This window comes from Rana temporaria, chromosome 8 (assembly GCF_905171775.1).
Source record: "Rana temporaria chromosome 8, aRanTem1.1, whole genome shotgun sequence".
NCBI lineage: Eukaryota > Metazoa > Chordata > Amphibia > Anura > Ranidae > Rana > Rana temporaria.
This window is the reverse complement of record NC_053496.1, coordinates 158,346,368-158,368,044: the sequence shown is the minus strand read 5'-3', so window position 1 is coordinate 158,368,044 and position 21,677 is coordinate 158,346,368. Positions and strand designations below refer to the sequence as shown.

Below are 21,677 nucleotides of genomic sequence, written 5' to 3'. Positions count from 1 at the left end.
TCTTCAGGGCACAGGCCTCAAAAGCAGCCTGAACTCAACATTGAAAACTTTGGCTTTAGATACATTTTAAACCATACATTTTAAACCAATTCAGTTCTCACAAATATAAAGCCTCTTCCGCACCAAAGCAATTTTTATTTTTCTCTGGGCCCCTTGATTTAGTGACAATGGTCATTACGTCCAACATTTGTACAGCAATCTTCCCCGCTGTGCCATTGTGTTCTGCCAGGATGACGACCCCTGGGCTCCCTTGGCTGAGAGCACTGATCGGGAGTCGGTCGACTGACCCTTTTTCAGTTACAACCCTTCGACAGAATCCGTCCGAACGGCCAGCTTCTGTCGGGCCGGCTGCCATAGACACAGGCCGAATGTCTGCCAGTTTCTATTGAACTGGCCGATGCTACCCGACATTTGGTCCCTGTGGCTTTAGGCATGATGATTACTAAACAGTTAACAAGTTTGCTTTGAACACAGTTTAAAACCTCATTAAGCATTTTTGCCCTTTGCTGGAAAGCATCTGGGTCAACGGAGCGATCGTGGATTGGAGACTTCGTGCGGATCTTGGGTAAGGGGCAGCAGTGGTGTCTGCAGAGAGATTGAAATGTTTCATCATCAATTACAACGAATTAGAAGACTAAACCAGAATTCAGATTTACAATTTGCAAGTAGTTACTATACAGTAAAGATAGCAAGGTTGTCAACTCAAATATGCATCGACCAAGTTTCAGGTTGCCCCTTAAATATGAAAAACGTTGTCAGGAAAGTGAACTAAGCCTCTCTGCTACCAGGGCTGCAGAGTAGAAGCTGGTGCCCTGTGCTGGAACGCTGGGCATTACTCCACTGGCCATCACAAAGGCTTTGTAGATCAATGCTTCCCGTGATGCAAAGCAGTCACAGTATCAGGCTAAGTCCAGGCAGCTGGAAATCTAAACTCCTCACATCCTATAGTGCCCCAAATCTTCCACAGCGCCCAGCAGCTCTCAAGTACCTCCAAAGCTTCCACAGTGCCCCTAGATCCTATAGTATCCCCATACCTCCCACAGTGCGCCCCACACTACCATAACGCCTCCAAAGCTTATATAGTGCCCCTCAGCTACCATTCTGCCCTCACACCAAACAATGGCCCCAGCCCTACGTGGTGACCCACCCCTATCTTCCAACAGTGCCCCAGACCACCTCAAAAGCCACATTTCCTACAGTCCCCCTCCAACATCTCCCAGCCTACTAGAGACACTCCAGTGACTATAAAAAGCACCAAACCTCCAAATGCATCCCAGACCCCCTGGAGAGACCCCAACCCCCTTCCAGAACCCCTATTCTCCCATAGCAACAGCCCTGTTCAGAGCCCCTAATGCACTGCAAAGGCTCTACGAATTGTTCAAAGGTTCACACTAATGCGATGCGAGAACCATGTGACTCCAGTGCAGGTTCTGGTATCACACCTAAATCGCAGTGGTTCACACCGAGATCTGCTACAGGTGTAAATTTAACGACACCATCAGATCGGTTCGCAGATCGCAGTGTGAACTGTGAAATTGTGGAGGAATTAGCTCACATGCAATCCTATTCCAGTGCAGAAAAAAAAAAAAAAAAAAGGCTCCTTCTCCATTTTGGTGCAAATGCAATGTTGATTTCAGCCAGTTTGTATGACTGAAATCGCATTGTACAGACATTGCATGTGATCTGCACAGCAATGCAGTGCGAATCACATGCAAAGTCTGACATCGCACTAGTCTAGTGTGAACCGGGCCTCAACGCTGATAAAAACCTATGGGCCAGATTCACAAATGAGATACGACGGCGTTTCTCCTGAATCAGTTACGCATAGAGATCCCCAAGATCCGACATGTGTAATTGTTTTACACTGTCGGATCTTAGGATGCAGTACCGCGGCCGCCGCTGGGGGGAGTTTGCGTCGTAAACCAGCGTTGGGTATGCAAATTAGGAGTTACGGCCGATCCACAGCGTTTTTTTACGTTCGCTACATCTTCCGTAGTTTTTTGGTGCCCTAACTTTAGTCAGCAAGTGTATTGCTGTCTAAAGTATGGCCGTCGTTCCCGCGTCAAAATTCAAAATTTAACGTCGTTTGCGTAAGCCGTCCGGGAATACGGAAGTATGCTACGCGCGTCGCCGTTCAAAAAAATTACGTCACGGCGGCAGTTAGGAGACAGAGCATGCGCAGTAGGTCCGGCGCGGGCGCGCGCCTAATTTAAATGGCACACGCCCATTTGAATTGGGCCGCCGTGCGCCGGAGGCCGCAGGCGTAGTTTTCATCGCAAGTGCTTGGTGAATCAGGCACTGGCGATGAAAAATTGCGGCGGTGTAACTTATCTAGGATACGTTACGCCGCCGCAATTCTACGTGAATCTGGCCCTATGTGTGCATGGACAAAGGATAACATGCAGGGGAGTTTAGAGGCAGAAAAAAATAAAAAATTGGCGCCCCCCCAGGCCTAGATGTTCACAAATACCATTCACTTAAAACTCAATGAAAAAGATAGAACAGCAATCTTTACCTGTGAACATTCTTCTCTCTGGCTCTGGTAGGAATCCAAGAAGATTTCTGGTGAATTTTTTTTTCCATCCTGGTTACAAAGACACCGTCACTGAATAACTGAAAGAACGTAAATAAGATTTTTTAAACTCAATCTTCAACAACTAAACGTTAACATATGCCATGTTCCACCTACAAGTCAAACCTCCTGCCCCAACAGCCCAGCAGATTGCAGGTGATCCCTGACACTTATTTGTAACCTGGGGATCAGCTGGGAGATTTTTGCAGATTAACCCTTTTCTGTGTGGCAAAATTCTTAACCTCTTCCAGCCTAATGAGAACCTTCAAGGCCAAAGACTGCTGACATGCTTCAATATGTAATGGGTTGTGAGGCATAGTGGGTGCAAAGATGGTGAAAGTCATTGGGCGCCAGACACTTCTGGGATGCAAAAGAGTTTTTTTTTCTTTTAACAGTTCTTTTTCTCAGATTACAAGCATTTTTGGACCCCAAAGACTTCACTAGAAATGCCTGACTTGGGCGTTTTATGAGTGTTGTGAAGTTTTCTGCTCGAACAGAGGTTCTCTACCCCTAATTTCCTCTGCCTCTCCTTCCCCTAGTGCTTTCTTTTGGCTAAACAAAAAGCCCGAAGCTGTAAAATGCTTTAAAAAAGCTTAAAAAACACCTGAAAAACTCCAGTAATCAATTAGTTCAGGTGTGAATAGAGACTCAATGTAATGCTACAGAAAGCTCTCAGAGGCTGCAAACATGCAACAAGTGATGGACAGAGACTGCAGACATTTAGCTAGATTCAGGTACATTTGCTCAACTTTGCGGCGCAGTAGCTTAAGGAATTTAAGCTACGCCGCTGTAAGTTAGCGAGGCAAGTACATGATTCACAATGTACTTACCTGCTAAGTTACGGCGGCGTAGCCTAAATCGGCGGGCGTAAGGGCGCCTAATTCAAATTTGTTTGAGGGGGCGTGTTGTATGTTAATGAGGCTTGACCTTAAGTTTTTTACGTTTTTTGCGAACTGCGCATTCGCCGGGCGCCTACATTTCCCAGTGTGCATTGCGGCTAAGTATGCCGCACGGGCCTATTGATTTCGACATGGACGTAAACTACGTAAATCCTGATTAACGGACGACTTACGCAAACGGCGTAAAAAATTTTGGCGCGGGAACGGCGGCCATACTTGACATTACTATTCCAACTAGGGCCTAGCTCTAACTTTACGCGGCCTATCTCTTACGTAGACGGCGTAAAAGTACTGCGTCGGCCGGGCGTACGTTCGTGAATCGGCATATCTACTCATTTACATATTCTACGCGAAAAATTGCAACCTAAGATAGGACGGCGCAAGCTGTCCTATCTTAGATATGTTTAAGTGTATCTCTGTTTGAGCATACGCTTAAACATAAGTCGGCGTAGATTCTGAGTTAGGTCGGCTTATCTACTGATAAGCCGGCCCAAGTCTTACTGAATCTACCTAATTGTTCGGCCTGGTTCACACTGGTACGATTTGAGATGTCAAATCGCATCTCAAATCAATGGCATTTGCCGGCAATTGATGGCAATGACACCGTCCTAATCGGTGCGGCGCTGCACCGATTTCAAAAAGTAGTTCCTGTACTACTTTTTGCGATTTCGGGCCACAATTTACATTGACATCTGTGCAGAAACCTGCACAGATGTCTCTGAAATCGTGGCCGAAATCGGGACTGCCGGCGGGAGTGAAATCGCGTGAGTTCAGCTGAACTCGCACGGCTTCACTCCCGCAGCCCAGTGTGAACCTGGGCTTCAAGAGATAATCAGAGACTACAGACCAGGGTTAAAGCGGTTTTATACCAATTTTTTTTATTTATTTTTTTAAAAACCTGCAAGGCAAAGGCATAATGAGCTAGTATGACTAGCATACTAGCTCATTATCAATTACTTACCTTAGCATAGTTGCCAACATTTGAAAAAAAATTCCAGGGACACTTTGCAGCACAGCTATTAATTAATTACCACACTCACTTCCCCGAAGCTCCACCCACTCCGCAGTATGTACAGGAGAGGAGGAGTGCAGAGGGTATGATGGGGGCAGTATGTACAGGAGAGGAGGAGTGCAGAGGGTATGCTGGGGCAGTATGTACAGGAGAGGAGGAGTGCAGAGGGTATGATGGGGGCAGTGTGTACAGGAGAGGAGGAGTGCAGAGGGTATGATGGGGGCAGTGTGTACAGGAGAGGAGGAGTGCAGAGGGTATGATGGGGGCAGTGTGTACAGGAGAGGAGGAGTGCAGAGGGTATGATGGGGGCAGTGTGTACAGGAGAGGAGGAGGATTGCAGAGGGTATGATGGGGGCAGTATGTACAGGAGAGGAGGAGTGCAGAGGGTATGATGGGGGCAGTGTGTACAGGAGAGGAGGAGGAGTGCAGAGGGTATGCTGGGGCAGTGTGTACAGGAGAGGAGGAGTGCAGAGGGTATGATGGGGGCAGTATGTACAGGAGAGGAGGAGGAGTGCAGAGGGTATGCTGGGGCAGTGTGTACAGGAGAGGAGGAGTGCAGAGGGTATGATGGGGGCAGTGTGTACAGGAGAGGAGGAGTGCAGAGGGTATGATGGGGCAGTATGTACAGGAGAGGAGGAGTGCAGAGGGTATGCTGGGGCAGTGTGTACAGGAGAGGAGGAGTGCAGAGGGTATGATGGGGCAGTGTGTACAGGAGAGGAGGAGTGCAGAGGGTATGATGGGGGCAGTGTGTACAGGAGAGGAGGAGTGCAGAGGGTATGATGGGGCAGTATGTACAGGAGAGGAGGAGTGCAGAGGGTATGCTGGGGCAGTGTGTACAGGAGAGGAGGAGTGCAGAGGGTATGATGGGGGCAGTATATACAGGAGAGGAGGAGTGCAGAGGGTATGAAGGGGCAGTATGTACAGGAGAGGAGGAGTGCAGAGGGTATGCTGGGGCAGTGTGTACAGGAGAGGAGGAGTGCAGAGGGTATGATGGGGCAGTGTGTACAGGAGAGGAGGAGTGCAGAGGGTATGATGGGGCAGTGTGTACAGGAGAGGAGGAGTGCAGAGGGTATGCTGGGGCAGTATGTACAGGAGAGGAGGAGTGCAGAGGGTATGATGGGGCAGTATGTACAGGAGAGGAGGAGTGCAGAGGGTATGCTGGGGCAGTATGTACAGGAGAGGAGGAGTGCAGAGGGTATGATGTGTGCAGTATGTACAGGAGAGGTGGAGTGCAGAGGGTATGCTGGGGCAGTATGTACAGGAGAGGAGGAGTGCAGAGGGTATGATGGGGCAGTATGTACAGGAGAGGAGTGCAGAGGGTATGATGGGGCAGTATGTACAGAGGAGGAGGAGGAGTGCAGAGGGAATGCTGGGGCAGTATGTACAGGAGAGGAGGAGGAGTGCAGAGGGTATGCTGGGGCAGTGTGTACAGGAGAGGAGGAGTGCAGAGGGTATGATGGGGGCAGTATGTACAGGAGAGGAGGAGGAGTGCAGAGGGTATGCTGGGGCAGTGTGTACAGGAGAGGAGGAGTGCAGAGGGTATGATGGGGGCAGTGTGTACAGGAGAGGAGGAGTGCAGAGGGTATGATGGGGCAGTATGTACAGGAGAGGAGGAGTGCAGAGGGTATGATGGGGGCAGTGTGTACAGGAGAGGAGGAGTGCAGAGGGTATGATGGGGCAGTATGTACAGGAGAGGAGGAGTGCAGAGGGTATGATGGGGCAGTATGTACAGAGGAGGAGGAGGAGTGCAGAGGGTATGCTGGGGCAGTATGTACAGGAGAGGAGGAGGAGTGCAGAGGGTATGATGGGGCAGTATGTACAGGAGAGGAGGAGGAGTGCAGACGGTATGCTGGGGCAGTATGTACAGGAGAGGAGGAGTGCAGAGGGTATGATGGGGGCAGTGTGTACAGGAGAGGAGGAGTGCAGAGGGTATGATGGGGCAGTATGTACAGGAGAGGAGGAGTGCAGAGGGTATGATGGGGCAGCATGTACAGAGGAGGAGGAGGAGTGCAGAGGGTATGCTGGGGCAGTATGTACAGGAGAGGAGGAGGAGTGCAGAGGGTATGATGGGGCAGTATGTACAGGAGAGGAGGAGGAGTGCAGAGGGTATGCTGGGGCAGTATGTACAGGAGAGGAGGAGTGCAGAGGGTATGATGGGGGCAGTGTGTACAGGAGAGGAGGAGGAGTGCAGAGGGTATGATGGGGGCAGTGTGTACAGGAGAGGAGGAGTGCAGAGGGTATGATGGGGCAGTATGTACAGGAGAGGAGGAGTGCAGAGGGTATGATGGGGCAGTATGTACAGAGGAGGAGGAGGAGTGCAGAGGGTATGCTGGGGCAGTATGTACAGGAGAGGAGGAGGAGTGCAGAGGGTATGCTGGGGCAGTGTGTACAGGAGAGGAGGAGTGCAGAGGGTATGATGGGGGCAGTGTGTACAGGAGAGGAGGAGTGCAGAGGGTATGATGGGGCAGTATGTACAGGAGAGGAGGAGTGCAGAGGGTATGATGGGGCAGTATGTACAGGAGAGGAGGAGTGCAGAGGGTATGATGGGGCAGTATGTACAGGAGAGGAGGAGTGCAGAGGGTATGATGGGGCAGTATGTACAGAGGAGGAGGAGGAGTGCAGAGGGTATGCTGGGGCAGTATGTACAGGAGAGGAGGAGGAGTGCAGAGGGTATGCTGGGGCAGTATGTACAGGAGAGGAGGAGTGCAGAGGGTATGATGGGCACAGTTAGTACAGGAGAGGAGGTTGGAGGGTATGGCGGTGGCATAATGGGGAGGGATTTCTTGTGGTGTCTATGGGGTAATCAGGAAGTGATGTTGGGAAGATAAGGGAAGGTAAGTGACCATGGAATGATGTCCCTCAGCGGGGGGGGGGGGGTATTTCGCTCGGAGTGATGTCTGTATGATGTGATCTGGGGGTGATGCAAGCTGGGGGCAGTATGTACAGGAGAGGGGGACTGAGAAGTGGTCAGATAGCGATGTATATAATAAAAAAAAAAACTCATCCACTAAAAACATTTAAAACAATGAATCATACAACAGTACTAGATGTAAGTACAGATCTATGTAATCCAGTTTATAGCACTCTGTATCCAATCCAATTGCTCAGACTAGATAATGTGGGGTAATTTATAGCCATTCATGTAACCTGTGTGTATGTGGTGAGTTCACACTTCTGATTGCACAGACTCAGAACCTGTATACATGTACAATCAGAGGTGTGAACTCACCACATACACACACAGGTTACATGAATGGCTATAAATGACTCCACATTATCTAGTCTGAGCAATTGGATTGGATGATGTTTGCACAGAGTGTTCATGCTTAGAAGTGATCTGTCAAAATGTGTTTGGGCTGCAGACCTCACCCTGCACTCAAACTCACTATCTCCTCCAATTCTTCTCCTAAGAAAAAATCTCCTTGAAAGTTTGTACTACTACTATCCACCCTAGGAAACTTCTCCCAGAAAAGTTCAGCTTACTCACCTCCTCCCTTCCTCTGGCCAGCCGACAGGAGCTACAGTGAGCTCCGCCTCCAAGGTCTCACAGCACAGCGCGCTGCTGATTGGAGGGGGAGGCTGAGTCACAGATAACAAGGATCCGCACAGCACGAGACTGGAGGGAGGGGAGGGGAGGAGACAGAAAGGAGCTTTGCATTCCAAACACACAGCGCAGGCTCAGGTCCCTGCTGAGACCCAGAAGCCGCACCTGCCTTCCCCAATAGCCGGGACAAGTCCCGGCAGGCTAAATTAGCTGGGACTAGGTCCTATTTGACGGGACTGTCCCTTTAAAAACGGGACAATTGGCAAGTATGCCTTAGATCGAAAGCCCCCGCAGCGGTCCTCGGACACGTCCTCCGTCGCCGACATTAAACCCGGAGTGACTTCCGGGTATCGCCGCTCCGGCGCTGTGACTGGCTAGAGCGGCGATGACATCGCGCATTCGCGTGGAACGTCACGATCCCCATGCATGCGCACATCTGGCAGGCTCCCATTCAAGAGCTGCGGCGCTCAGTGGACGTGGACATGCGCCGTAGACATCGGTGCCCCCGATTTTCTGCAAATATCTGTTTAACCATGTAGGTTAAGGAGATATTGCCAGCACCTACAGGTAAGCCTTAATTTAGGCTTACCTGTAGGTGCAAGTATGACAAGAGGGTATACAACCGCTTTAGGCTCAAGCATGTTTGGGCATGAATCTGAACCCGCCTACCCGCTATCACTCTAAAGGAAGTTGTCACTGTGGACAACCAATCATAACTGGCAAAGACATTAAGACCCCTTTCACACTGAGGAGTTTTTCAGGCGGTACAGCGCTAAAAATAGCGCTGCTATACCGCCTGAAAAACTCCTTCACTGCCTACTCAATTGCCTACTCAATGCAGAGGCGCATTGCGGGCGGTATTAACCCTTTATCGGCCGCTAGCGGGGGTTAATACCGCACTGCTAGCGGCAAATCCGACGGTACCACGCCTCCCGTCCCAGTGTGAAAGGGGCCTTAAAGCGGAGGTCCACACAAAAATGTAACCTCCGCTTTTCGTAACCCTCCCCACCTCTAGTGTCACATTTTGCACCTTTTAGGGGGGAGGAGGGTGCAAATACCTGTATAATACAAGTATTTGCACCCACTTCCGGGCATAGACCCCCACATAATCTGCAAGGGTCAACGTCAAAACCCATCCCCCCACTGTCTTCTGGGAAACACACAGGTCCCAGAAGTGAGCGGGGACCAGTGAGGATGCGCCGCAACGCTTCACTTCCTGATTCCCTCACCGAGGATGGCGGCGGGGGCAGCCAGGGCTGGACTGGGACAGAAATTTGGCCCTGGACTTCATCCAGACTGGCCCACTTTGACAGGTCTCTCCCATGGCGGCCGGGCAACTCCCGCACCCCCCCCCCCCCGGCCACCCAAGCCCCCTCTCCCCCTTCACTGGCCACTAGCCGTTCTACTTTATTAGAGTAGAACGGCTGGTACTGGTACTCTTATAGGCAGTACCAGTGGGGAAGCTAGACATTATTTCACCTGGGGAAAATAATCAGTTCGGTGCCCCCCCTTATGGGACAAGATTAGGCAGAAGTGAGAAACTCCCAGGCCATAGCTGTTGAGTCAGCTGTCTGTCCCCTCCCCTTGCTCCTCTGTCGCCCCCCTGCTCCTCTGGTCCTCCCCCTGCTCCTCTGGTCCTCCCCCTGCTTCTCTGTTCCCCCCAGGTGAGAGCTGTGGAAAGGGAGAGACAGAGGAGCAGAGGGGGGCGGCAGTCTGCTGTCACTGAAGCCAGCCCACTGAGGCATCGGCCCACCGGGAAACTCCCTGTAGTCCCAATGGCCAGTCCATCCCTGGGAGCAGCGGAGAGCCGAGCGATTGCTCGGCTTCGGCTGCCGACATCGCGGGCACCAATGACAGGTAAGTGTCCATTTATTAAAAGTCAGCAGCTGCAGTATTTGTAGCTGCTGGCTTTTAATATTTTTTTGAGGCGGACCTCCGCTTTAAAGGCAAAGTCTGCCTTTTGTAAAAACATTGTACATACTTTAACACAGTTGTAAAAAAATTTGCCATTTATTAAAAGTTTGCCTGCAGAGCATTACATACATGATTAGTGCATTGTGGGTGCACTGCACAGGCGCCTGTATTATTTATTCCCAGGTCTGTATGAAGGTATGGATTGCCTGTCATTGGGCTGAAGGAAGGGCTGGATTGTCATTATGACAGCACCCTGCTGCTTTGCTGAGCATCTCTGTTATGGTGGCAGATTGGCCTTGGATTATTATTTTTATTTAAAGAATGTATGAATTCAGAAAAAAAAAACTGAAATAGAATTAAGCGTAACTCCGCCTAAAAGGGGACGCTCCGCTTTAAGTCCTTCCTTTTTTTTTTTTGAGGGGGGAGCATTTACCTAGAAGTAGAAGTTTTCCTCCCCCTCCCTGCAGTCTTCTGGCACATGTAACTGGTCTAAAAAAACTGCGGGACCATTCACAAAGCGCAGTGCGGCTCATGCATGTGCAGTGGGCAACCGGCTGTGAAGCAGAAAGCAGCATAGCCGGCTGCCTACTGTTAGGATGCTGGCGCCGGGCACCTAAAGGCTAGTAAAGAGCAAGGCATGCACTGCACCCCTGGATAGGTAAGTGTTCTTACATTAAAAGTCAGCAGTTACAGTATTCATAGCTGCTAACTTTTATTTTATTTTTTCCGGAAGGAACCTTCTCTTTAACCACTTGCCGACCCGCCCATAGCTGAATGACGGGTACAAGGCGGCTTGATAATTCTGGGAGGGCGTACATTGACGCATCACGGTAAATGGCTGCTGATAGCAGCCATACTCTGCAATACCCGGCCATACTCTGCAATACCCAGCCATACTCTGCAATACCCAGCCATACTCGGCGATACCCAGCCGTACCCAGCCATACTCGGCGATACCCAGCTGTATCCAGCCATGCTCAGCCATACTCGGCTGTACTTGGCCTCTGTATGTGGCCAAGCTGTGGAAGTCTCGCAGACGTGGTATTGCCGTACTCAGGAGGAGTAGGAGAATCTATTTTGGGATGTCATTTTTGGTATGTACATGCTATGTGTTAGAAATATTGTATAAATAGACAACTTTGTGTTAAAAAAAAAATGCGTTTCAACCCCTTCCCGCCCACTGGTCGTCGTACGACGTCCTTGATTTTGTGCAGGGATATCTGAATGATGCCTGCAGCTACAGGCATCATTCAGATATCAGCTTTTTCCTGACACAGCATATACGTATGGGAAGGCTCCGCCTCCCTGCCCAATCAGGACCGGTTATACTATAATTCTTCTTCTTCTTCTTCTTCTTCTTCTTCTTCTTCTTCTTCTTCTTCTTCTTCTTCTTCTTCTTCTTCTTCTTCTTCAAAAAAAGGGCTAACTTTATTGTTTTTTTTAATGCATGAAACTTGCTGCGCTAATACCGTGCAAGATAAAAAGTTGTGTAATATCCTAGCAAAAAAATCTAGATCGCGCATGCGCAAGGGAGCCACGCCCACGGCACAGTGATCAGAAGGGAGGACATGCCGTTTCTCCAGAGCATGCGGCGGTGACGTCATCAGATGCAGAAGTAGGAATATCTCCAGAAATTACACGTTTAGAGTATTTCTCTAACAGAGTTTGATGAGATGGATTCCACACTGGAGTTTGGAGTTTTGCCGCTTTGTTTAGACCCCCCACAGAGAGATATAAAAAGCATTTGACTGTGTTGCATCCTCCCCCTTGTTGTTTGGACCAATACAGCTTGGTGAGAATATTTTGCTTTATTAAAGTGGAGTTACCATCCCAAATTTTTTTTTCATTATTGTGCTCATTAGACCTAAAAAAGTAAAAAAAACAAATATATATATATTTTTTTACTCATCTGGAAATGCCTGTTGCTATGCGGTCCCACGAAATCTGCCTTTGAAAGCACCTAGGATTCTGACATCATCTCCCTCTAATGCTCCTGGGAAATGTATGTCATCATTTCCCAGGATGCAGTGCGCTGTCCAATTATCACTCCCCATCCAAGACTTCCAGGAAGTAAGTGCTTGTTGGCTTCACAATGCCCACAAGCAAAATGACAACGGTGTAGACATAGTTTTATAAACTATCTTTTTTCAATATCTATGCGGATCGGTGGCGGATCGTAAAATAGTAAGTGACCGGATTTATATTATAAAAACGCAGGATGAAAGGACATACATTTAAAAAATGCTAATTGTGGTTGGAACTCCGCTTTAATGAATTAATTTCTATTATATTATGTTCTACGTTTTAGCTTCTCTTACCACCTGAAGAAGTGGGGAATTCCTAGGTGTCTATTATTGCTGTGTGAGGATTAGAGATGAGCCGAACATACCCGCGTTTGGTACGCACCAGAACCTTCGAACGGACCGAACGTTCGCGCGAACATTTAGAACCCCATTGAAGTCTATGGGACTCGAACGTTCGAATTCAAAAGTGCTCATTTTAAAGTCCAATATGCAAGTTATTGTTGGAAAACGTCTTTGAGAACCCGGGTCTTGCCCCAGGGAACATGTATCAATGGAAAAAAAAGTTTTAAAAAACTGTAGTTTTTTCTGGAGCAGCGATTTTAATGATGCTTAAAGTGAAAAAAATAAAATAAAAAATTCCTTTAAATATCGTACCTGCTGGGTGTCTATAGTAGTGGCACGTGTTTAGAAATGTCCCTGCACAACATGAGATTACTATAAGAAAAAATAAATTTAATACTGCTTGCGGCTTTAATGTAATGTTTGGTCCCTGCAATATGGATAAAAATCATTGAAAAAAATAGCATGAGTTTCCCCGCCACCACTCCCCCCAGGTCATTACAAGACCCAGTGCCGATCCTGACCTCCCTGGGGCCCTAAGCAAAATTACCTGGCACATTAAAAATGAGAAGCGGAGGGCGCTGATGACAGTGACATGTCACATTAAAGAAAGTTGAGAAGTGGGGGGAGGGGGTGTTCTGCTGTCGGAAATGACTCAGCCAGCGAGTTTAGAAGCGGGGTGAGGGGGCGAAAATGACTTCTCACCAGGCGGGGCCTCTAGTAATTTGGGGGGCCCTTAGCAGCTTTGCGGGGCCCTAAGCGGCTTGCATAGTGAGCCTATAGTGAGGATCGGCCCTGACAAGACCGTTTGGCCCTATATACTTTGAACAGCAGTATACAGGCGGTGCAAACAAGATAAGGACTGTAGGTTTGTTAAGTAGAATCTGAACCATGTCATATTACTTGCTCCTGCATATTGCAGAATTTCCTAAAGAGACCCTCAACAAACTACATGACACTTGTGCCTGATGAGGCCACTGATCTTCCAGTGGTGGTGGCCCGTGAGACTGTCCATGCAGGCTTGGCCCCCCAAAGCAAACGTGCTGTGTGGCAACAATATGTCGAATATTTTAGGGTTGGGGGGGGGGGGGCATTACAATGCCAGATCTTGGCTCAATAAAAAAAATTTGGGGAAAGAAAAATTCTAGAAAAAAGCGGGGGTTGCCATCTGGGGCCCCCTTTGAACAAATTCTGTGAAGAAATCCTGTTCTCTGAAGGCCTCCATTATTTCTGCAAGTCAAAATTAAGCAAAAAAAGCTAATGTCAGTCAAGCCTTAGCTTTCTCCCCATATCAAACCCACAAACTCATCCACTGATCATAAAGTCCAAAATCAAGTTTTGTATCGTCGTACTGCACGATCGTTTTTCCGACGTTTTCTACCGACTGTGAACGACTATCTCACTCACTCAAATGAACAGCACGGTTGCAGTAACAGCAACTGCGTTTAGGTGCAAATGAACAGCACACTTGCAGTAACAGCAACTGCGTTTAGGTGCAAATGAACAGCACACTTGCAGTAACAGCAACTGCGTTTAGGTGCAAATGAACAGCACACTTGCAGTAACAGCAACTGCGTTTAGGTGCAAATGAACAGCACGGTTGCAGTAACAGCAACTGCGTTTAGGTGCAAATGAACAGCACGGTTGCAGTAACAGCAACTGCGTTTAGGTGCAAATGAACAGCACGGTTGCAGTAACAGCAACTGCGTTTAGGTGCAAATGAACAGCACACTTGCAGTAACAGCAACTGCGTTTAGGTGCAAATGAACAGCACACTTGCAGTAACAGCAACTGCGTTTAGGTGCAAATGAACAGCACACTTGCAGTAACAGCAACTGCGTTTAGGTGCAAATGAACAGCACACTTGCAGTAACAGCAACTGCGTTTAGGTGCAAATGAACAGCACGGTTGCAGTAACAGCAACTGCGTTTAGGTGCAAATGAACAGCACGGTTGCAGTAACAGCAACTGCGTTTAGGTGCAAATGAACAGCACGGTTGCAGTAACAGCAACTGCGTTTAGGTGCAAATGAACAGCACACAGGCAATACAACACATTAGAGCACTGCAGCTAGCACAATCTACTGCCTGACAAATAGGAATAGCTGATCTAGCTAAGCTATACAGTGTATAAATATATGTACAACTCCTAGGATGTGTATATATCCTCTACACACTGTACATTTAACTAAACTGACTAGCCTGCCTGCTCTATCTATCTATCTGGTAGAAAAGACACTGTGTCTCTCTCTCTCTAACTGACTGACTGTCTGATCTGTTCTTTAACAACGCCGCAACACACTACATGCGTCCGACTTGCAGGCGGCCTTATATAGTGTGGGGCGTGTACAAAACCCCCTGAGCCATAATTGGCCAAAGCCACCCTGACTTTGGCCAATTATGACTCTCCGTTTTTTGCGCGCTGTGATTGGCCAAGCATGCATGGTCATAGTGCATGCTTGACCAATCATCAGCGCGCAATGCCGCAGTGAATTATGAGCCGTTGCGCGTCACTCGAATTTGGCGTGAACGACCCATTTTGTTTGAGTTTCGTTGAACGTACGAACAGACGATGTTCGAGTCGAATATACGTTCGAGTCGAACACAAAACTCATCCCTAGTGAGGATCCCAGGGAGGACTATTTTTTGTCTTTAGATAACATTTTGGAATAAAATTAATATATTTTACCGAAGAGTTGTTTGTTGGCACCTCAAAAGTCCATCTTGTTTCTTTTTTTTAAGTATAGATTTAGGATGTTAGCGCCTGCTTGCAATCTGTGATTTTCTACAAATTACCCCAAGGTGGTCTTTGAAGTACATAGGACACTGGGCAGGATGTTTACAGTGTTTCTGCCCTATATTCATCACAACTGTAGGCAGATTAGCAATGGGATATACTGTACCAGATCCTGGCATCCCCCTCCACAATGGTCATTGCAGTCCTCCGGCCGCGGCTCTAGCCAAGATGCTAGCTATACATGTATATCTAAATAGAAATGCTCCCCCAGGCCTGTAGAAGGAGCTAAATGCTCCAAGGATGTAGCCTTTGCCTTCTCTTCTGGTGACGTCACATATGGTGTGCGTTCCACGCATGGCTTCTCCAAGCTCCCGAGCAGGCCATCTTCCTCTCCTAAATGAACTTTTGCAAGATATTCAAATTTTTTGAGTTTCACCTGTAGGGTACATGTTGGCCTAAATTTATGAAGAAAATCCCTTCCACATAACTCTCTGTTGCTCAGTGGTCCATTAAGTTCGGGGTCAACACAGCCGTCTACCAGGAGATTTTGGAGCACTTCATGCTTCCTTCCACAGACGAGCTCTATGGGGATGCTGACTTTCTTTTCCAGTAGGACTTGGCACCTGTCCACATTACCTAAAGCACCAAAACCTGGTTCAATGACCATGGGATTACTGTGCTGGATTGGCCAGCAAACTCGCCTGACCTAAACCCCATAGAGAATCTATGGGGCATTGCCAAGAGAAAGATGATAGACATGAGACCGAACAATGCAGAAGAGCTGAAGGCCGCTATTGAAGCATCCTGGTCTTCCACAACACCTCAGCAGTGCCACAGGCTGATAGCTTCCATGCCACGCCACATTGAGTGGCCCAAACCAAGTACTGAGTACATATGCATGCTTATACTTTTCAGAGGTCCGATATTGTTCTATGTACAATCCTTGTTTTATTGATTGCATGTAATATTCACATTTTCTGAGATTGTGGATTTGGGGTTTTCATGAGCTGTAAGCCATAATCATCACAATTATGACAAATCACGGCTTGAACTATCTTGCTTTGCATGTAATGAGTCTCTCTCATATATTGGTTTCACCTTTTAAGTTGCACTAGTGAAATAAATGAACTTTTGTATTATATTCAAATTTTTTGAGTTTCAACTGTATATCTGTACTCTATATATGTCTTTGGATGAAAAACTGCTTTTTTGGGGACACTAGTATAGTTCTGATCATGATCCAAACAGACCCAATACTAGTAATAGTGGTAATCAGAAACTTTTTGGACCAGATCCACGTAGCGCGGCGCTTCTTTACGTCCGGTGTAGTGTATCTCAAATACACTACACCGCCGTAACTTACAGCGTATTTCCTGTATTCTCAAAGAATTTGCGCCGTAAGTTACGGCGGCGTAGTGCAACTGTGTCGGCGTAAGGGCGCGCAATTAAAATGGATGAGATGGGGGCGTGTTTTATGGTAATACGCCTTGACCCGACGTAAATGACGTTTTTTCTGAACGGCGCATGCGCCGTCTGTGGGGGTATCCCAGTGCGCATGCTCCAAATTAACCCGCAACAAGTCAATGCTTTCGACGTGAACGTCATTCTACGCAAAGCCCTATTTGCGAACATTTTACGCAAACGACGGAAAATTCGACGCTGGCCCGACGTCCATACTTAACATTGGCTACGCCTCATATAGCAGGGGTAACGTTATGCCGAAAAAAGCCTTACGGAAACTACGTAAAAAAACTGCGCCGGCCGGACGTACGTTTGTGGATTGGCGTATCTAGCTAATTTGCATACTCGACGCGGAAATCGACGGAAGCGCCACCTAGCGGCCAGCGTAAATATGCACCTACGATCCGACGGCGTACTAAGACGTACGCCAGTCGGATCGAGCCCAGATTCAGTCGTATCTTGTTTTGTGGATACAAAACAAAGATACGACGGGGCATCTTAAAAATTACGCGGCGTATCGATAGATACGCTGGCGTAATTCCTTTGTGGATCTGGCCCTTTGTGTGACTGTGATAGTATGGTGGAAAATCTAACGCTAACTGACAATGACATCGCTAGCAGTATGAATATAGTGATCAGGGGGTTAACTGTGTACCCAACAAGTGTAATGTGTGGTGCTTTTACCAACAGATCTTGTTTGCGTTTTCTCCCTGAAATCAGAGTGGATTTCAGGGAGAAGAAACAGACAGATCACTGTCTGTGCACAGAGTTCTATGTGTTTGTCAACACAGAACTACGCACTGCGGTTGGCCACAGGCAATCAGCAAGTTTCAGCCAAAATCATTGGCTGAAATCTGCTGACAAACTTGTGCTGTGTCCAATCACGTCAGGGGGCGTGCACAAGTGTGCCAACAAACTAGGAAATACACTGCGACGTACAGGTATATTGTGGTGCCTGCTCACGTGAGCGGCTCGGCAAGAGGATAATATAGGATTTAACAGAGCGTGGAAAGTCCATTGCATGAACATGTATGGTTGTTTTTTCTCCCCTCTCTCTGCATAACCCCAGACTGGTGGCAGATCATGTTACGATATTATTCATTAGAGATATACTGTACATATACATACAATAAATATCAAAATCAAGCCGTACTATTATAAAAATATAAAGCACATTAATAAAAATTAATTTAATCACCACAACAAATTAAAAATCCCTGTTTTTACATACAGTTTACAAAATGTTCCTATAGGACTGAAATGTCCTATTTAAATCTCTTTAACATAATGTAAACAACCTGGCATTTAACTTAACCACTACTGGCCCCCTTCCTGCCCAGACCAATTTTCAGCTTTCAGCGCTGACGCATTTTGAATGACAATTGCGCGGTCATACAACACTGTACCCAAATTATATTTTTATCATTTTTTTCCCACAATAAGGGCTTTCTTTTGGAGGTATTTGATCATCTCTGCGATTTTTATTTTTTGCGCTATAGAAAAAAAAATTGAAAAAAAACCCCACAATATTTTTTACTTTTTGTTATAATAATATCCCAATTTATTTATTTTTTCCTCAGTTTAGGCCGATACGTATTCTTTTACATATTTTTGTTTAAAAAAAAAAAAAAAATCGCAATAAGTGTATATTGATTGGTTTGCGCAAAAGTTATAGGGCCAGATTCACGTACAGCGGGCACAGCGTAACGTAACCGGTTTACGTTACACCGCCGTAATTTTTCCGAGTTAGTGCCCGATCCACAAAGCACTTACCTTGAAATTTGCGGCGGTGTATTGAAAACAGGTCCGGCGCAAGGCGGCCCAATTCAAATGGGGCGGGTACCATTTAAATTAGGCGCGCTCCCACGCCGGACGTACTGCGCATGCTCCTGTCGCAAATTTCCCGACGTGCTTTGCGCGAAATTACGACGTGCCGACGTTTTGTGAATCGCGACGTGAAAAAAGATTTACGCCGGGAAAAATAAAAGATTTAAAAAAAATTCAAAAGCGACGCGGGAAAGACAGGCATACTTTAACATGGTGGAGTACTTTTACACCATGTTAAAGGTGCCCTATCTTTGCGACGGAAATCTAACACTCGCGACGACGTAACGACGGGAAAAATCTTCGTGGATCGCCGTAACTCCTAATTTGCATACCCGACGCTGGTTTACGACGCAAACTCCCCCCAGCGGCGGCCGTGGTACTGCATCCTAAGATCCGACAGTGTAAGTCCATTACACCTGTCGGATCTTCTGCCTATCTATGCGTAACTGATTCTATGAATCAGTTGCATAGTTAGAAACAGAGATACGACGGCGTATCAGGAGATACGCCGTCGTATCTCTTTTGTGAATCTGGCCCATAGCGCCTACAAAATAGGGGATATATTATTATTTTTTTACTAGTAATGGCGGCGATCTACGATTTTTTTGTTAGGCCTGCGATATTGTGGCGGACATATCGGACACTATTTTGGGACCATTCACATTTATACAGCGATCAGTGCTATAAAAATGCACTGTTACTGTATAAATGTGACTGGCAGTGAAGGGGTTAACACTAGGGGGTGAGGAAGGGGTTAAATGTATTCCCTGGGTGTGATTCTTACTGTGTGTGGAGGGGACTGACTGGGGGAGGTACCGGATTCTGTGTCCCTATGTACAAGGGACACAGCATCGGTCTCCTCTCTCCCTGACAGGACTTGGAGCTCTGTGTTTACACACACAGATCCACGTCCCTGCTGTCACCGCCCGGCGGACATTGCGGCCGCCAGGCACGCGCATCGGCATCTCAGCGATGCACCAGGCACAGTTTTTCCCCGCTGCACATGCGGGCAATGCAAATAAAAGGACGTCCAGGGACGTCCACCCGGCAGTTGAGAGCCGCGCTGTGGACGTCTTTCGTCTACAGCGCGGGTCTCAAGTGGTTAAAGGGGTTGTAAAGGTTTGTTTTTTATTTTCTAAATAGGTTCCTTTAAGAGCCCATTCACACAGGGATGACTTTGGATCCGACTTCAAGTCGCCTCAATTTGCGCTGCATGAGAAAATCAATGGAAGTGAATGGAGCCGTCTTAATGCACACTACTGCAGTCGCTGCGACTTCAAAAAAGGTTCCTGTACTACTTCAATCCGACTTCTACCCATTGATTTCAATGGAAGTCGCCTCAGAAGTCGGATCACTGTCTTAACTGAAGCAACAATACAGGAAGAGAACATACATTTCTCCGGCATGGTGTGTAGCTGTTGCGGGCGCGCTCCCAAGATACAGCGGCGGCCAAAGCATCATCTGATGTTTTTTCATCTTAATGCATAGAATGCATTAAGGTGAAAAAAAAATGTACCTTTACAACCTCTTTAAGCTAGTGCATTGTTGGTTCCTTTTCCTTCGATTTCCCTTCTAAATGTTTTTTTACTTTGTCTGAATTTCTCACTTCCTGTTTCTCCTCAGTAAGCTTGCCCCCATCACCCATGGGGGTTAGTCAGCCAGAACAGCTTACTGAGGAGGAGCAGGAAGTGAGAAGATCAGACAGAAGAGGAAAACGAAGAAAAAAAACATTTAGAAGGGAAATCGAAGGAAAAGGGTAAGTGAACCAACAATGCACAAGCTTAACCACTTCCCGCCCGGCCCATAGCCGATTTACGTCCAGGAAGTGGTTCTGAAATCCTGACAGGACGTTCCAGAACGTCCTGCAGGATTTCATGCCGCGCGCACCCGTGGGGGCGCGCAGCGCGGCGATCGGTGATGTGGGGTGTCAGTCTGACACCCTGCATCTCCGATCTCGGTAAAGAGCCTCCGGCGGAGACTCTTTACCACGTGATCAGCCGTGTCCAATGACGGCTGATCACGATGTAAACAGGAAGAGCCGTTGATGGCTCTTCCTCACTCGCGTCTGACAGACGCGAGTAGAGGAGAGCCGATCGGCGGCTCTCCTGACAGGGGGGGTTCGCGCTGATTGTTTATCAGTGTAGCCCCCCCTCGGATTGCCACACTGGACCACCAGGGATGCCCACCCTGGACCACCAGGGTGTGCAAAAAAAATAAAAAAAAAGCCAGCAAAAAAATAAAGTCTGAAAAAATAAATAAAAAAGATGCCAATCAGTGCCCACAAATGGGCACTGACTGGCAACCTGGGAAAATCAGTGCTGCCCCACAGTGTCCATTAGTGCCACCCCACAGTGCCCATCCATGCCACCCATAAGTATCCATCAGTGCCACCCATAAGTGCCACCCATGAGTGCCCATCTGTGCCGCCTATGAGTGCCCAGTGCCGCCCATGAGTGCCCATCAGTGCCGCCTATGTGTGCCCATCAGTGCCGCCTATGTGTGCCCATCAGTGCCGCATACCAGCGCCGCCAATCAGTGCCACCTCATCTGTGCCCGTTGGCACTGATGGACATCGATGAGGTAGTACTATCTCATCGGTGCCCATCAGTGCCACTATATCAGTGCCCGTAATTGAAAGAGAAAAACCTTATTTACAAAAAAATTAACAGAAAAAAATAAAAACGTAATTTTTTTTTTCAAAATGTTCAGTCTTTTTTTAGTTGTTGCGCAAAAAAAAAAAAAAAAAAAAAAAAAAAAAAAAAAATCGCAGAGGTGATCAAATACCACCAAAAGAAAGCTCTATTTGTGGGGAAAAAAGGACGCCAATTTTGTTTGGGTACAGTGTAGCATGACCGCGCAATTGCCATTCAAAGTGCGACAGTGCTGAAAGCTGAAAATTGGCTTGGGCGGGAAGGTGCGTAAGTGCCTGGTATGGAAGTGGTTAAAGGAACCTATTTAGAAAATAAAAAAACAAACCTTTACAACCCCTTTAAGTTCTTGTAAAGTCAGAAGTTTTTTTATCTCAAGTCATTCTATGCAGTGATGTCCACAAGGGCCTTGACCGCCTGGGACTCTCCTTCATCATTGGCTAAGACAATGCCATGGGCTCTCGCTGCTATCATTCAAACTTAATTAGCCAACTGGGAAAAAGAGTGGGTGGGACTGAACCGCAGGTCCGTGTCGAAATAGATAGACAGAGCTGCAGCTCGGCTCTGGTATCACCATAGCAGGCTTCTTGCTGTGGGGGCACCCAACATGAGGGAGAGGCCAGGAGCTCCAGCAAAGTGACCCGATAATGCCCGGTACACACGATCCGATTATCGGACGAACGATCGTTCGTTTTTTTTTGT

The 21,677-nt window shown here is 47.5% G+C and overlaps 1 protein-coding gene across 3 annotated transcripts in view; it reads right to left on the bottom strand.

The window, feature by feature from the left end:
- Positions 1-21,677, bottom strand: part of LOC120909273 (zinc finger protein 567-like) — a 91,907-nt gene that overhangs the window by 32,735 nt on the left and 37,495 nt on the right. For all 3 annotated transcript variants that reach the window (XM_040321009.1, XM_040321007.1, XM_040321008.1), the window contains exons 7-8: positions 2,516-2,613; positions 483-585 (exon numbers count right to left, since the gene is read on the bottom strand). In XM_040321009.1, the coding sequence (XP_040176943.1) occupies positions 483-585; positions 2,516-2,613 (201 nt within the window). The remainder of the gene's footprint in view (positions 1-482; positions 586-2,515; positions 2,614-21,677) is intronic.